The 17745-nt window shown below is 42.5% G+C and overlaps 3 protein-coding genes and 2 non-coding genes across 6 annotated transcripts; 2 read left to right on the top strand and 3 right to left on the bottom strand.

Annotated features, from left to right (window-relative positions):
* Positions 1-160: 160 nt before the first annotated feature.
* Trnar-ccg (transfer RNA arginine (anticodon CCG)) lies at positions 161-233 on the top strand. Its single transcript has one exon. It is a non-coding gene; the product is annotated as a tRNA-Arg (tRNA).
* Positions 234-452: 219 nt separating this feature from the next.
* Positions 453-3475, bottom strand: LOC135497894 (phosphopantothenate--cysteine ligase-like). The gene is made up of 7 exons (XM_064787887.1): positions 3308-3475; positions 2943-3031; positions 2596-2726; positions 2056-2270; positions 1701-1820; positions 1339-1404; positions 453-1095 (listed from the first exon to the last, which is right to left on the bottom strand). Exons 1-7 carry the CDS (start codon positions 3464-3466, stop codon positions 928-930), a joined length of 948 nt encoding a protein of 315 aa, XP_064643957.1. The 5' UTR covers positions 3467-3475; the 3' UTR covers positions 453-927.
* An 849-nt stretch (positions 3476-4324) lies between these two features.
* Positions 4325-5889, bottom strand: LOC135498120 (protein FMC1 homolog). The gene is made up of 4 exons (XM_064788290.1): positions 5838-5889; positions 5562-5636; positions 5108-5263; positions 4325-4874 (listed from the first exon to the last, which is right to left on the bottom strand). Exons 2-4 carry the CDS (start codon positions 5634-5636, stop codon positions 4767-4769), a joined length of 339 nt encoding a protein of 112 aa, XP_064644360.1. The 5' UTR covers positions 5838-5889; the 3' UTR covers positions 4325-4766.
* On the top strand, positions 5378-10515 carry LOC135498118 (immunoglobulin-binding protein 1-like). 2 transcript variants are annotated; one of them, XM_064788289.1, is made up of 9 exons: positions 5378-5518; positions 6638-6750; positions 6950-7156; positions 7537-7672; positions 8108-8177; positions 8458-8546; positions 8933-9069; positions 9249-9388; positions 9826-10515. In XM_064788289.1, exons 2-9 carry the CDS (start codon positions 6680-6682, stop codon positions 9864-9866), a joined length of 891 nt encoding a protein of 296 aa, XP_064644359.1. In that variant the 5' UTR covers positions 5378-5518; positions 6638-6679; the 3' UTR covers positions 9867-10515. The 2 variants fall into 2 exon arrangements, with proteins under 2 accessions (XP_064644359.1, XP_064644358.1); XM_064788288.1 differs by lacking the exon at positions 5378-5518 and adding an exon at positions 5914-6048.
* Positions 10516-12426: 1911 nt separating this feature from the next.
* On the bottom strand, positions 12427-12563 carry LOC135498497 (U4 spliceosomal RNA). Its single transcript, XR_010449074.1, has one exon. It is a non-coding gene; the product is annotated as a U4 spliceosomal RNA (small nuclear RNA).
* Positions 12564-17745: the final 5182 nt, after the last annotated feature.

Genomic DNA, 17745 nt, shown 5'->3' with positions numbered 1-17745 from the left:
CAATCGCATATCGTTGAGTTTACAGATATAGAAATCGATAAATGAATGATGAATTGTCAAATTATAAAGAAAATTACGTCAACGCATACAACTGTGTAAGATCCATTTGTAGGTGTTTCCCACGTATAAAATCCAATCTGGCGGCCCAAAATGAGTTGTTGACCCTGTGGCCTAATGGATACGGCGTCGGCCTCCGGAGCCGAAGGTTGTGGGTTCGAGTCCCATCAGGGTCGCACGACACATTTTTTATATATTTTTTTTTTGTTCCTATTCCTTTACATCCGTGATCTTTATTACATCATATTGGCGAAAATCTTTTAGGTAGTCTGAAATTCACATGTTACCATAGGGTCTAGACAATCTCCTACTGAGAGTGAGAACTCTGTGAACAGCACTCTGCTGCCAGGAAACTCTCTCCTTTGACCTCCACGACTGCACGAACAGAACACAAGACTGATTCAATCATTGATGTGGAAGTTTTATTCAAAATATTCAAAAATAATCATCCATATGCATAGCAGCCTACAATACTTCTTCCGGATTTTCTCAAGTCATTACCGGTACACTTTTAAATGCTTTCTCTGATCTCAGTTTGATATCTTGTGAACAAAAGACCTAGTTGGTCCCATATTCCTCATTTTCAAGGCAGATAAGTAACAACACATCCAACTCTTCAAAGCACCATGATACCCGAGGGGAGACTGCAATGCTCTTCTCCAAAATGAGAACACCCAACTCCCTCTCAATATACACAAATGAGGGACTCCGTGAGCAGCTCAATATGATGAAACGCCTGCAGTCCCTAAATAATGGACTGACATGATTGACTGACTGGCGTCTCTGCAAACACTCCCTAATTGATTGACCGATATGTCATCGATTGACCAACAGTCCCTGATTCATTGTCTGACTGACATGCAGACCAAGTCATACACAGAATTGTTGGTGAAGTATTTTCAGTCTTTTTACGATCGGCTCTTCTATTTCAACTCCTCTTGCCATCTGCTCCTGGCTTAGCTTGATCTTTTCCTCTGTATCCTTGGTCACTATGACAACCTCTTCTTTCCTCGTTTCTAAGATGTTTGCTATCACAAGCTGAAAAAGAATCACAAGATGAGGGAAACTTATTTTGGCAGCAAATATAGGATTAGGACATGCCTTTTGATGGATTCACAAGACACATCATCCTTGATCAATACTTACGGGAAAGGTGGGCAGTCCTAATGGAGCCCAAACTTTAATTATAGGCAAGTAACGAGAATCAGTATGATGTAACTGACCTGGAACACCCACATTAACCCACCCCGGACCATGTGCAGGGAAATGTATCAAGCTTACTTGATGTGAGTATTTTTCCATGGCTTGTCTGGCTTTTCTAAGAAGGATATTTGGATCTGTCTCCAACTGCAAAAGAAAACACAAATGTGACTCATTTTTGAACCGAGGAAAGATATGGAGCAATAGTGCAGTGACACCATTCAAGCATCTATTTCAGACGTCAATCCGTGTTGTTGAGATAGTGGATGATGTCAGGGTTGACTTTTCTTCTGCCATTGTTGCCCTAACAACAAGGCATGCCATGTAATGTAAATTAGACATCAGACATGTTCTATTATGACACACCTTCTTGGAGACAGTCAGAATGAAACCAACCTATCGTCTGCATACATGGTCTCATACTAAATAGGCTCTAAACTTACCTTGAAAGATACAACATATGCTTTAGGGACCCATGTCTTGACTAGAGGGCCTAGTATCTTGGGAACTAACTGCAATGCTATGTTCAGGGGTCCTTCACTTGACTGGATTTTATGTTCTGGCTGAAAAACAGAGAAGTGTCTTTCATGTATATTAGAGTTACCGGTATTCTCTAAAGTGCATTCTGTCACTACTAGGTTTCGACAGAAGAGTTCTGTGGTATCAATTTGCTCACCATTTCACCACTTTTGTAGAGCTGCCCTCTCGACTCCACCCACAGCTACAAGTAACTACTGCCTTGTTCATGTTGTTAGAACCAGAGAGCAGAAACAACATGTATTTTTGACCGAGGCTTACCATTAAATCTCGTGGAATGTAGAAGTCTGAGACTGCTGCGGCCAAATACAGTAAAGCTCTGCCCTCCAGAGGTTGAAGAGCTTCTGCCGCCGCTCTCAATAGGTGGAGATAGTCTCCGATAGTCTGGAAACTGACTGACAGGAGTCGACCCTCCGCCTTCACTGCCTGGTATTTCTTCATGACTTGCTTTAGCATAGGCATTTCACTGTTCTTCACTGAATATGGAACAGAATAATATTTTTTCCCGACCGTTGAGTTATGAATGAGCTCTTTCAATTCCATTATACCTATATGTAGGCGACACCTGCATTGAAAGCGCTATCAACATCATAAAGACATGAAAGATGTCAAGAGGGCAATAAAGAAAATCTAAGAATGAGTTGATATCTCTACCTTTAGATGTGGTGTTTCCGCATCTAAGAATGCAAAGGCAAAGTTGCCTTTAACGAAATATATTTTGATATCCAGTTCCATGTGAGCCATACCATAACAGGGTATTTTCATCTTGATCTTCAGACATGTTGGAATCCCTTTACTTACCAACTATTTTTTCATCCTCATCAAACTCCAAAATGTCCAGGAAAGAGACTTTGGAGAAATGTCTGAGGAATGGTTCGAGTGAGCGATGTCTGTGGAGAAAGATGACAGCGTAGCCTTGGTCGAGGAAATATCTGATTGAAGTCAAGGAGTAGAACATGGACTGAACGAGCTGCCCAGCTGTTTAAACATCATTAGAGGACTGGATGAGTATACATGTATGTCAGTCACAGCAGGTCACAAGGATAGCAGTCTTCTTATGACACATGTCCAAGGGAATGCATGATTGGGAAGTGTAAGAACCTGGTATCTAGGATCAGCTGGGGTCCAGGTAGGCCTAGAAAGGATACTCTGTGGAAGCAGAACCTCTCGTCCCGATACTAAAGTTGTCGATAAAGCGGACTGTGTGACTTTCAAGGGGGACTGTTGTGCCACCGGACTGAAATAGAAAAGCGTATCAAAATCAGATCAAAAACCTGAATTCTTGGATTCAAAAAGCTATCACTGCTCTGTTGTAACTTGTTAATGTCTGTTGTTAAGTTCTTACACATTTTTCTAGATAAGACAATCCCTCATTATTGATAACTGTTAAATACAAGTTAGGCCTACAGGCCAGGCATGCCAGGCCAATAAGAGGAATCAGTCACTCACAGATGAAAAATGCATCATAATTCATATCAGATTCTCAACACAACTCATCGATATGCTTACTTACAGTGACTAAAACAACCTTGCGATCTTCCTTACTGTGCTGCACGACAAAATCTACCATAGACTGATTTGCTTGGTGATAGTTTTCTGGAATTCTTATATTTTGAAAAAATATTTCCACCGAATTTTGCACCTGGCAGACATCCCTCCCAGCACCAGCCATATTGAACGACCGGAGGTGACTGACATAGACACCCAACGCCCCTAGCGGTCAAACAAGAAACTAGTTGTAACTTGTTTCAGGTACAACCCGGGGGAAGTGCATGAGCTTAATGGCCAGTAGGGTCCCGATGTTGTTCTAGGTACCTTATGAGCTGGATCTAGTAGGCTCCTTGAGTTGTTGAGGCTGGGTGTTATTTTTTCAAACTAGGGATAAATGATCTCAGCTCTGTATTTCAATAGCACTTGATACTCATTCTAAATAGTGTTAGACCCTTCCAATGTCTCCTGTTGCCTTCTGTTGGTGTTGGTTGAAAGCACAAATATCAGGAATATCACATCAAAAGAATCATTTAATTTATGAAGACAATGTCACTTTTCAAATCTAGATACATGAGACATTTCTTTGATATATCTACAATGACCTCTTCTCTGATATACTTCTAAATATCATACCATAGAAGAGGTATCATTACCAGAAAATATCAAAATGTCCAAAATGTAAACCATGGGAAATTTAAAACCTTTTCGAAATAAATCCTGACCCCAACTCCTAGAACCTGGACCTCTTCATTGGGTTGCTGCTCGAAGGGTTCTGCGACTCTACACTGGGCCAGGAAATTCTTCCAGGCCTAACTCTGGTCCCTGAAGTTGCTGTTAGGTTGCTTGTAGGGGGATTTCTTTTCAGTCATCATGCTGGAGCAGAGTCTTTCAAATAAAGAGTCAGGTCACGGCAAGTTTCCTTTGATCCAACAGCTCTTTCGGGCGATCAACTGGAAGCCATGATGAAGCCATTTTTAATTCAGCTCCAAAGTGAGCTGAGGTGCTGCAAACCATGATGGAACGACCAAAACTCAATGAAAAATATTTACTCTGCACATGAGGTACACATTGTTGTATAATGGGTTACAAATGCATACAATATAAATTATATTGATTAGAACGATTTAAAGTTTGATTAGCTGTACCCTACATGTCAAGTGGTGCACAATCTACAATCGCAAACATATTGAATGATCATTCAGCACATCCATTCACACACTGTTGTTGTTACATAATTGATTAATTAAGTGTCTTGTTATGTCCATCATAGTTTTTTCCTTCAACAACATGTCCACACAATAACGGACAAGAACCATCTTGAATGCACTGTCCACAGAAGCAGGAAATGCACACACTATGTTTTAGTTCATAACATGGAATCCAAACAAGTTCAATTCTCCTCACATTATTGTGTATAATGTGCATTCCAGTCCCTGTAACTAGCCTTTATGCATGTTTCATCACAGCAGTGATACTGGGTCCTAGGACTCACTCGGCTTTTCCCATTTAGCATGACTGGTGGTCAGTCCAACCGACCGTGCACTTTCCTCTGTAGTCCTCTTTGTGCCCTTGTATGTCTTGATCAATTCCTGAAATACATAGAGACCAAGATAAGCACCAACAAGGATATTATCTGCAGTCCAATGCTGGCCATCAAGAATCAGACACCTATACTAAGCATGTACATGTAGATGTCGTTGACATTCAACAAACACAGAAACGCACAGACTGCTCCAAGGAACTCGCCACTCATCACGTCCTTCTGATCTTAATAAATCGAAAACTGTCGTCGTCGACAAGGGTGAGACCAAATCAGACTTACTGAGTGTCTGCGACTACTGTAGAGGTAGCAGAGATATGTGTCGGCCATATGCTCCAGCTCTTTATCACCGCGACATATTTTCTGAGCTGTCACATCGTGGTTTCGGAACTGGTCCAGGATAAACGAGTACATGGGCTTTTCCTTGACTTCCCCAGACTGAAAATGAAATGGAAAAAGAACAATTCTTGAGAGATCCTGGAAGAAAATCTGCAACTGTCGTTGCTGAAATGGTGATAAAAGAAATTTCATACCAAACCTGGATGCTACCACCTGGACTACCTGTAGACCTACTGAACTGTCACTCACACTGTGTTGTGTACATCAAGTGAAGTGTTGGACAGTGCATTCTTCAACTCCTAAAAGACCTACGAAACTGAAACAATTCGCCAAAAATAAGTATCGGTAGGGAAGGTTCGTAGTCTTATATAATGAGAAATGCAAAATAATGGGCCACCTTTTCGTAAATGTGCCTAAATTCCTTTGCAATTCCTCGCAGGAGAGCCGCATTTTTTCTCATTGGCGCCGCCATCTTGAAATTGAGTGAAAAAGAAGAACATTTAAACAACACAAGTAATAGGGCCTACATGATCATACGAATTCCACTCAGATATTCTAATTCAAACAATATTTGATAACTTTGATAGTATATATACTATCTAACTAGGCTGACTAAAAGTTTTAAATAATCGTAACTAATTAGAATGGGTGATTTAAAAAATCTATGTCAAACATTGCTTCTGAAATTCAGTTGCGGTCACACTAAACAGCGTCAGGAGCGCTGGTGGACGCAGGTCGACGCTGTTTAGGATGACCGTTCAGTTGTTCCGGGATTCAAGATGGCGGAGCTGGGTCCGAAATTGTCAGAAATCTTCGACGAAATTTGGAAAATCTATGAATTCCTTGACACAACAAATGAATCAACTGTTGCAGATGCTGTCCAAGTAATCAACAAACAAACACAGAGTGGAGGAACTGCAGAATACCTGGGACACTCTGTGCTAAATGATAGGAATGATTGAATGTGTACATAATAATGTACAGAGGGACAGAGTCAGTGTACATAAGCTAGGCCTACTACTATCCCAGCTATTCTGCAGTTAGGCCAAACAGAGTTCCAAGTTATGCTCCGCATACAATAGGAAATCTATCTATGCAAATCTCCATCAAACAACTCGTCACTCGGTACCACCCCCCGGCCCCGCCCCTCATACCATAGCCATAGGCCTTTTTGAAGAAGACAAATACGCGCCAAAACAAAAATCAAAAGCGCACACTCAGAACATGTCAGAAGGCCTAAGCCGACTACAAACAATGCCTAGAGACACGGTACCCTTTGTTCAAGGTGAAACGCATAATCGAGTCATGACTATGGTCAGTGCGGCTGACTCTGTGCCAAAACAAACTTCTTCGAAGTCATCAATTCATCTGCTTTAGTCTCCAATTGTTATACAGTGGAATAAAGTAGGCACACATGTGTAATGATATTTTCAAAAACTTTTAATTCTAGAATGCATCATGTTCTTCTTTCAGAAAAAAGTCAAGAATGGTATTGAAAAAGCTGAGCAGGGTATCATGATGATCAATGATCTGAATCTGTTCAGTACGAATGAAGAAATTGAGGAAGTGGCTTCAAATGAACTTAGGTTTGTATCGAAGGAGGCTGTAGGCAACATCTCGGGGTCTCACTTGTTGGTCTCCTGATGGTGACTAATGTGCACAATCACTGGTTTGTTTTGGTGATAAAAATATTCCATATTTATTGGCGACTGATGAAGTAAATGATTGTCAAGGTGGTTTGAAGTATTCAGATGATTATTTATGTCAGTATTTCTTTCATTTCAGGTATTTACTTCTCCCAGGTCTTCTTGGTTATATAGTAAACAAAAACACAAAGTTAGAGCGCATGGAAGTCGTTAAGAAGTCACAGGCCTACTACCTCGACTTTCTTAAGCTATGTAAGCTGTATCAAGTTTGTGATTTTGATTTACCAAAGCAGCCCTCAGCCAGTGAGGAGGAGGAGAGGAAAAGTGCATCTGCCAAGCCACCTCGGTGAGTGGGCGCTCTAGTGAGATACTTCTGGGTAGATGTTAGTTTACAGGATTGCAGACTGTTTGTTGCTGAATGCATAAATGATGAGGGTGTGAAATACCACTGGTGAGATATATGTTGCAATATCAATTTGTTGATCACAATGAAGTTATGGTGTCTGAACCTAACTTGGTCCAAGGGTGTTTGAACGCTGTTCCATTTTACTGGTCAAGGTCAAGTCCAGGCTGCGAAAGCTCCAGCTCTTCGATCCCCGAGACTGACTCTGGAGACCTAGAGACAGTTAAGGTCAACCACGTTCCCCTTTGATATTCACCTTGGCCCCCCTGGATTGAGAAATGCGCTACAAAGGCTGCTGTTGTCAATTGTTATCATAATTTCAGACAAGAAGACTTCATATTGATGGCAGACCGGAGGAAAGTGAAAATGGAGCGTTTCAAGAAACAGAAGGAGACCGAAGTCCGGTTGAAGGAGTTGTATGATAAGGTCAAGGAGGAGCATGTTGATGATGAGATCAAGGTGAGTTACTGTGGATAGAAGGCAGCATGTTGATGATGAGATCAAGGTGAGTTACTGTGGATAGAAGGCAGCATGTCGATGATGAGATCAAGGTGAGTTACTGTGGATAGAAGGCAGCATGTTGATGATGAGATCAAGGTGAGTTACTGTGGATAGAAGGCAGCATGTTGATGATGAGATCAAGGTGAGTTACTGTGGATAGAAGGCAGCATGTTGATGATGAGATCAAGGTGAGTTACTGTGGATAGAAGGCAGCATGTTGATGATGAGATCAAGGTGAGTTACTGTGGATAGAAGGCAGCATGTATCAATAGTTGGGCTCATAGGAAAATCTGTAGTGTGGTCTTCAACTCCACATCCAAGTTGAGGCCATTTATATGATCTCTATTGTGGTTGTGAGGGAGAAATTGTGACGATTGCATATTTTTGTTTCAGAGAGAGTACTACATGACTCTGTTGACCGGATGGATCCATTCTAGTCTTGAGGAGTTAGACAGTATCAAAGGTGAGCTTGTGTAGTATTCAAACTACTCTTACCCATTACTAGAGGAACTCATTATATCGAAGGACATCCTGCCCGTTCATGGCATCGTGCTCCTCTGTCATTGGAAGGCAGATGAAGTGTCTTGTCTTGCATCCCGTCCAATCTTTCACATCCAGATCCTCTTTGGTCGACCATGTTTTCAGTTGCCTTTTCCTGTGTCCTGCAGAGTGATGTTCGCCAGGGTTCTCCTGAAGCGAGATGTTTAAAACTACTGTTTACAGAAGTATGACTTCCTTTTCAGATGAACTTCCAATTTTAGAGCATATGGCAAAAATGCGAATATCTGGTGCTAAAACTCCAACAGAAGAAAAACTAGTGAAGCCAAAATCAGTGAGTCATTGAAAGTTTTCCATCACAGTCACTCATCCTCACTCCTACCATTTGTTACCTCTCTGTCAACTAGGCCAGTATTACAGTACATGTTGAGAATCATGCAAGATCCAACTAAGCAGTTGAGGTGGCAGGTTTGAGACACCAAAACGAGGCACAATGTATTTACATAGAACACAAAACTACATTGCCACCAAGGTGTTTTTAGTTCTGTACATTGCATCTGTGTTTCTGCTTGAAGTGAAGTGACTTCCCAAAGGCATCAATCGTGGAATGTGGATATGAATGATACTTGTGTAGACCTTCTCTCTTGCAAACTTAAATGAGAAGCACTCTACGCTCTGTAACAGAAGTACCTAAAATTTTGAATACTTGCTTTCTTGTAGACATTCCGACCATTCATTTTGACCAAAGACGCCCTCCAAAAGCAAGTGATAGGAGCTGGCTATCCAAGTCTTCCCACCTATTCTGTAGAAGAGTGGTATGATCAGCAGGTGGAGGCTGGACGCTTGCCGAGACCTGGGTAAGTCTTTTCGGCCCCCGACGTTGATTATGAATTTGTTAAGAACCTTATTTTAGGGAGAACATTCCTGGAATGCCTGATCATGTAGCTGAAGCCAGAACATTGTTGTTATAATAACACACAGAGCACGTCAAGTCTGAGTCAGTCCAGCACCTGTAGCTCTAAAGTATGTGTTTCAGGGAGAAGATGCCTGGCATGCCAGAGCCAGGGGCTGAAGCCAGGGAGTACGAGAGACAAGACTTGGAGAAGGAAGCGAACATACAAGACGATGATCCCGAGACATTACAGAAGGCAAGGGAGTGGGACGACTGGCGAGATGGTAAGAGGGCTGTGTTCTCTTCCTGGCAAGCGAGAATCCACAGAAGTCTTCATGGCTGTGAAAATGATACTTATCACAGATCACAGATCCTACCATGGTGACATTAGTAATTCTTACAACAGAAATGTTTGCCTATGTACTCATCATCCAAGGGTTGTTGGTCTGGGTCCTGTCATAGATTTTGATCCTTTCAAATGTTCTATTTTCAACCAAACCCAGACCTGCATAGTTGAATATTCTATCAACAGATGACAGCACTACAAGTGGCATAAATAACAATGTCTACCTCACTCGGGCATGTTGTCTCTGTGATTCTAGCTCATCCCTCATCCTGCCAACTGTAGCCTTTCCTCGATATCGGCTCTCACGATATAAAGCTATTGCAATTGCAAACTCTTAACACGTAATGATGCCATCCTTGGCCTTCATCTTTGCAGATCACCGCAGAGGATGGGGTAATCGTCAGAACATGGGCTGAGAGGCCCGGCACCGGTCCAGAGACTTTCTTATCTGTGCTATGAGCTTGGGCTGAGAGGCCCGGCACCGGTCCAGAGACTTTCTTATCTGTTCTATGAGCTTGGGCTGAGAGACCCGGCACCGGTCCAGAGACTTCCTTATCTGTGCTATGAGCTTGGGCTGAGAGGCCCGGCACCGGTCCAGAGACTTTCTTATCTGTGCTATGAGCTTGGGCTGAGAGGCCCGGCACCGGTCCAGAGACTTTCTTATCTGTGCTATGAGCTTGGCGGCATGATCCAAGTCGTCAACTCTTAAGACTAGTTCTATCCAACTGCCAATCCTGCATGTGAAATTCTGAGAAAAGTGACTGGTTCCTGACTTTCGCCCTCGTGAACAATGCCCAGTTTACAGTACATGTAGTTTGTTGGTCTATGTCATGGCTCTCATACTACTGGACAGTTCAAAGGCTCATGTCTCAAGCAACGGGGCCCTTACAGGACAGAATGAAGAGGACATGAAGCTTCTAAACCAGGCATGATGTCTGTAACTAACTCTGAACAGAATTTCTGTGCATTTACTCCAGATGAGTGCAAGTGTAATGCGTCATTTGTAAGCTGCCTCCATTGTGAGACCGGTGTTGTTCAAGATAATGAATAAAGAGGTCAAGGTCATCTCAAGTAAATGTGTTTCTTTTGTAACTTCTTGAAAGATTCTGTGAGAGGGACTGAACATAGTTAAAGGTGGGACTGGTTGTGACGTTTCTTTGACAAATCTGTTGCAAAGGTCCTGTGACTATAGTTGTGACGATGTCTTCTGAGAGCTTTTAATGTGACTTCAACTGACCTCGCTGCCCCACACCTGGCTGCCCAACTTTTTGCCAATACAGTGTAAGAAATGAGAATCGCTATAACCAGACTGAACCTGGCCTGGCAGCTCCACCGCATGACGAAAAGGATAAGACCGTGGAGACAGTTATACCCAAGGTGAATAATCCACCCGGGCTGCTCCAAAGTTAAGCCCATATGCCTAAAACACGGCGGGAGAGTTGTGCGGACGTGACAGTTGTGTCTTCGGTGGGTCTCCGCGGTAGGGAAAGAAACGACGACAACAACGAGCGTCTGCGCCGATTCGAATTGCTCTCAAGCACAGCACATGACGTGCCAACAAATCATTAAGTCTAACCCTGTAGATTCCATGATGATTTGGCATCATCATTAAATCATCATATTGCTTATACAGGGATACATCTCAAGTCCTTCATTCACAAGTTAGGGCAGTCGTGGTGACCAGATCGGCCCCGGTAGCTAAACGTCTTGCCGAGGATTGATAACGATAAGACCAGTGATTATATCACATCGAACGCTAATGATGTAGATTAGTGACCATGTTACCATTGCCGCTTCTGCGTGTGGAAATTGACACTATATAACACCTTCATCCATCAAGAGGCTATTCTGCTTTAAGTACGTAAACAGTTATTACAGTTTGTAATCATTTCATGCTATTCTCCACAAATCCCGCGCCGGCAGGTCTCAAATCGCAACTACGCCCTCCTAGACACCATCAACTAACCAACAATTAACGATGAATTTCTCAGGAATTACTGCAATGGGCGGACGCTGGGGGCCTGTTCCTTGCCAAGCGCCGTAGCATTGTCTTCTCATGCGCTCTCAATTATGGTTAATTGTTCTGTGATGGCTTCCCTCGAGCTGCTGCTGGCCTGACGAGTCGCTCTCATACAGGCCAACATTCTATGTATCACCACGTGTAAAATCAGGAAAACCGACCAGTGGCTTAGTGCTGTAGATTTACGCACACAAATTCGCTCAAATCTGGCTTTCATAGTATGATAAATCAGCCTACTTACTGGTTCTACACAACGCCATTTCTGAAATTTATGTTCAGTGAACCTATTTACTTACACTTTATAATTCAACTTTAATTTTCCAAGTTTTGATCGGACAGATGAGGTCTATAAATTTTCTGCTAGAATAAAGTGTCCCGTGGGCAAGGATTCTATTGACATTAATGATTGACTGGGGACACTTCACCATTAACAGTCAAATTGTCCCGCCTCACTCATTTGTTTGAAATCGTAACGCACGGGAAAGAGACCCGGCGCTAGGGACCTCGCAGCGAATCATTCTGTGCCGGATTATCCTGCATCTAGTGTGACACTAGTCATGTCTGCGAGTGATAATTTCTCTCATGCAGAAAGCGGTCCATCTTTCTTGGGATGGTGATTAATGAGAATTGATTGAAGATCATTAATAACTGCCCTGAGAGGATGCCGCATTCTGATGGTGTTGGGTCAGTAGTGTGACACTGTCACTGCGCAAAGCTGACGAGAAGAGGGCTGTCCTAAGGGAAGTGCGTCTCTTTTCGTAATTCCACAATTCCCGGCAGCAGGCATTCTCGATAATCCAGAGTCCCTTCGCACATGTAAGCTCGGTCGATAGTGCCGAGTGTTGGCCTGAGCTTCAGGAAGGGCCACAGGGATCACTCACTTCTCGACAGTCCTCCCGATCCTATCCGCATTCCGTACAGTCAGGTAAGTGGTTCTGATATTTTGTCATCATCTGCCCCATACAGGAGCCTGAAAAAATTGCAGAGCCGCCCGTGAGGGCGTCAATGCGGGGTATTGGGTATAGTTTTCAACTAGCAATAACCGCGCCTCGGATAAACCTCATTGGCTACGGTACCGCCACTGCGCAAAGCTGTCGATGAAGCGGCCGTTGGGGAATAAGACCGCAACTAATTGTATTACTCCCGTGGTTTTACAAGAAACTAGGTTGTCTCATATAATTTAGCTTAAAAATTATAAAATCCATCAAACTTCAATAGTCTTTACATAGTAACCTTTATAAGAAGGTAGAAGAGAAAACCGAGTAAAAAGATAGTAAATTTGTTAATAAGTAACTGATTTGTTCTATCTTTATCAAATGTACGTATAGACAGCGTTTGGTAGCCATTGCTGCGGTCAATCTAAACGGAAGTCTCTCCGTTTCAAAATCATACAACAGGTAGCAGCACCGACGTACAAGATGAAACATTTCGCATACGAACATGATGTAAAGGGAAGTGTCCCTCCCCCATGAAAGACCTACGAATAGGATGGCGAATAGATTGCCTTGGGGGTCTACTCAGTCAAGTGTTGCTTCCCGGGTTTCGGACGCTCACCTCTCTCCTCGTGTTCTAACCGTGAAATCTCGCTCATTGGACTCTAAACTCATTATCACCCAATCTGTGACATAATACGAACTGACCATGCTGTTATATTGGCCATGCTCTGTTATAGACACGGTCAAATCCAATCATAGTGTCGCTTGTCTTAAGTTGATGTCATAATGGGTCATGATGCCCGCCATTACTTGTACCGATCCGTGGATGAGTCGTGGCTGGTCCTGGATTGGGAAGTAGCTACGCACCCGGATACACTCTTTAAACAAAATGTTTTGAGCTTTTGAAAAACCTAAGCTGCCGTGCAGTTTGTTTAGTATAAAGCAGAAATTGCTTGTCTAAGTAAGGAAATTAATCAAGAAAATATCATTTATAATGCAATAGGTCAGGATACTTAGGAAGTCGTTGGTCAAATCAGGAAGGTTTTACCTCCCTGATGATGTATAAGGCTAAAACGTAATAGTATCGAAGGCGGTTCCACGAGAGCCCTTAAACGATCTCCCCAAACCGGATATCAGGAGCTAAATCGAAAAAACTCCTTATTCTACATCAATGTTCTCCGGTGACAAATAATAAGAGGAGGCTTGAAAACAGGAACTACATGTACCGCAACAATACGCGCAAGAATCAAATTTCCGCTGGCAGTAATGGCGCCCGAGAAACACACGAATATTATAACGACATGATTTGTTTGCTTACAAGCTTTTGGAAGGAGTTGGGTGAACTAATTGAAGGCGAGAGAGTCGAGCACCTCTGCTAGCAGCCAAGCAAGACGCCTGATCATCCAGTGTGAAATTGGACCCGAGGCTCCTAAATTAGCCGCGATATTACATCACACGGTGAGGCAGACACCCGTAAAAAATGGCGGTCGTCGTATGAAAAACTCCGTTCTCTCCGCGAAATGGAGCACTAAGTCATCCCATCACGGGGCGGAAGGCTCGAGTTAACAAAGCGGTCCAGGAAGACTACCGGGGCCACTCGCCGGAAGCACCTTAACGAAATTGGTGGCGGCGGGAACAATACTATATCATGTCTTTCAACAACCACAACAAAACCTAGCATTTTACTCTGATGACATTTTCGTGGTTGTGCACTCCTAATTCAATGGTAAAAGCAGTAATTTTGTGGAAAGATGCCCAGCTTGCCTTTTTATTGTCAATATGTATAAAGGATGTCTGGACATCGATCTGACCTGATCACCTTTTTCACCTCCTGTTTTCTAACCGTTTTCTTAGATGGTATGACGGTGTCCTTTTTCATTTCATTACTAAACGGCCAAGAGTGTTAATAGAGCCAATTATACCCTAGTGGTCGCATTGTTGTCATATGAATTACAAAAGGAAAGAGTAACATTTCCAACCATGCCTCGCAGCGTTAAAATGATGTGCAGTGTTTGATCTGCTATTACACAAACATCTTACATTAGTCCTTATTAATTTTCACTCTTTGTGATACAATCCATAGTTGACAGGGTTAAGCGTTCAAACTGATATTTTGAAAATGTTTACAATCACTAATCATATATAAATCATACTTTATAGGTTACGGGCAAAAAATAGCCAGGCCCGATATTCCCGCTCCCCAGCGATGCTTCTGCGTGCAAGGCCAATTCACAACCTACCCAAAGAGATACCTACCTCGCAAATATCAAATCGGAAATCGTTGTCGAGTAAAAAATGATTTATCAGTTTACATGTGTTTGGATGAATATCTATTTTCGAATTTATTTCATTGCTATAAAAATATCAATACTGAAACGACCTCACTGCATTGCCAGCTTACTGATAATGCTCTTCTTGAATACTTGAGTATCACTGATATAAGACCATTTCTGAATATTCAAAAAACGTGGTAGTTTGACCCTGGGTAGCAAAACGTTCATTAGCTCAATTAAAAGAGGCAGAGAAGGTCATGTTTTCGTTTGAATTGAGACATGAAAACAAGCCACATCCGGTTAGGACATATTTATAACAGTTCGTGCTGATGCAACGACAGAAACACTATCAGCTCATATTCAATCATTACCATTGTTTTTCCTTTGACTAAGTGTATCGAGTTTTGATGTCTCTTGTGACCTCTTCTACGGACGGCCTCGCGCATAAACGTTACTCGTTACTCGTAAAACAAGCAAACAATGCCTGCCCCTGTGTTGACCGCCAGTAATAATCGCCGCCAGTATCATTTAAACATCCCATGGGTAAGTCAAGTGAGGTTTTCTTCAGAAGACCTGTCACAGCCCATGATTATCATAGAGGCCGCCTCTCCAAGGTAGTGTGTATTAGCCGTTGATTGTCTTCACATAAGGAACAGTTATGGCCTACCGACTAGTGTCATGGCCGACTAAAAGCTGTCATGGCCGACCGAAAAGTGTCATGGCCGACTGAATAGTGTTATGGTTGACTGAATGTTGTCAAGGGCGACCGAATAGTGTTACGTCGTTGTTTCCGTTTCTGCCACAAGAACTGTGTTTTTCCCTGTATCCAAATACGCTTGCTCTGTCTATCACATGGAAACACTGAGATAAGGGGAACATTCAAATACGTGACAGTAGGCTTTTGTAACGTTAGACTGGGAATTTGACAGTCAGTTGATATTCACGGCAAGAAGCCAGTTGGAATAAGGGCAGGTGATTGTCGCCGAGGAAGTCCAGTTTCTATATGGATACACTATATATAGAAAAGGTCAACTGTGTAAGAGAAATATCTTATGTCCCAAAATAACTTCTTTCCAAATATGGAACATTACCAATATATCGTAGGTGTCCAATGGTTTTAAGACCCAGGACGAGGTTCAAACCACTCTACGTCATATTCGAATAACTTTCTGGTGTGCATCTCGGGGTATGTATTTCGATAAAGTAACGAACAAGATACCTGTTGGTGAGATTGTGGCGCGTCATCACGCCCGCGTGGTTTATAAGCGAGAAGAACGCTGCCACGTGCTCTAACACGACATTATTGGTCAGCAGCCTGCAGATACAGACGCGGGAAAGTATCTTAGAAGGAACGCAAGGACTTAACGAGCTACCGAGTTGGCGAGGTGATTACCAGTACAGAAAAGAAGGTAGGGACTTCACTCATTAGCCTCACTTATTGTCCTGTTGCAGAATTAAAGCTTTACTAGTATCTTTTGTCGAAAGCTCGGCTTCGGCAAAAACACCTTCAAACTTTAAGCCTGTGAAAGTTCGACCCAAAATTCGACCACGAAACTGATTTTGTAAAGCTTTTGATACATATCGACTGGGCCAAAACAACATGATTAAAAACTACAAGTAATTGTGAAAAAAAGTAAGGGAATTTCCTTCCCCATTACTTTATCGATATTTGTTGTCACATTGGCTACAAATCTTAACCAAGATCGAGTGACAAAAAAAGAATGTCTCCACCGGATAGAAAGTCAATGTACGCCTTAGTGGTCAGTTCGTTCGCCGTACAGTGTGCGTATACTGGTCATCTTTAAACCAATCAAATCATCCATTATTAACCGGAAGCCTCAAACTTTCACATTCTTTGCCAGATATAGCCTAGATACAAGAAATTAACACCAGACCTGTCGGTGAAGACTTTAGAGTTTTGGGGGCAATCGCCGAAGTTTCTCAAAGTTACAAAAGAAGCCACCATCGAAGGTGATATAGTTTCAGATCTATTGTATGCGTGTGATTTAATGTTTTCATACACCATGTCTCTCTCTTGTCCCAGTATGCTTCGATGACCTCTTATTAACACGATATGACTGGGGATCTTTTCAAATGAAAACCTATCTCTAAAGAATCAGGTTCGTCCACCGATTACCGAGTGTAAAACGAGAATAAGGATTTCAGCAATTTAGTCTCCAAGGTTTTCGGTTACCGTTTCTTGTTGTTTAAGCCGATTTTCCTTGGAAAAAGAACAGATCACGACCGTTATGAGCGTTCATGTAATGAGTTAGGTTCTGTATCAGTGCTTCATATTACGACTGGGGATACACTGAGAAAATAGTCAGAAAGTAACGTCTTTTCCCAAGTGAAGTCGGGTAACGAATGGTACCATCAGAAAGTAAGTTATCAATAAACTTTCTAACGAATGGTCGACTAGTACCAATGGTACCATCATAAAGTGCTCACTAAGAGCTTTCAAACGAATAGCTGTGTTGTAGGTTTACAAATGGTACCATACAAAGTGTGCCGATCTTATAGTTTTCTTACAAATTGGCATCTCAACAGGTCGAGACAATTCAAAACCTTTTAGAACAGTCAACCTGGCGAGGAGCGGACTTCTCAAGACTGTGACAATGTTCGGATGTTGTCCGATTGTTTGAGTTTACACAGCAGCTGGGCGAGAAACTGATTTGGCTCGGGTAAAGGTGAAAATATCATTATGTCGAACTCTAGAGATGATACACGTCTGTTGCCAGTCCCATCCATCCCTCAGAGAGTATAAGAGCGGACTAGAATTACTTATCGAGGCTGGTGAGAGATAATATAAGAGATCATCTGGCGCATTATTGCATTTCCAAAGTAGTGTTGGGTCACCAGTGGGTAACACCAGTGTCAGCTTCTCTGGGGGCTTCCTCAAGAGTTCGCCTGATTATTCATTTATCCAGTGTCGGGTCTTTTGTTTCAGTTTCGAAGCTGTATGGTCACGGCACTGCTCAGTTTGATTTCTGACTCTTGGTGGTCACAATCACGAAGTGAAGATATCAGAGTAATATGCTGAGGTTGCATCTTTGCACTGCCGTATTTT

Source organism: Lineus longissimus, chromosome 13 (genome assembly GCF_910592395.1).
Source record: "Lineus longissimus chromosome 13, tnLinLong1.2, whole genome shotgun sequence".
NCBI classification, from domain to species: Eukaryota; Metazoa; Nemertea; class Pilidiophora; order Heteronemertea; family Lineidae; genus Lineus; species Lineus longissimus.
This window is presented reverse-complemented; position numbering and strand designations above follow the sequence as displayed.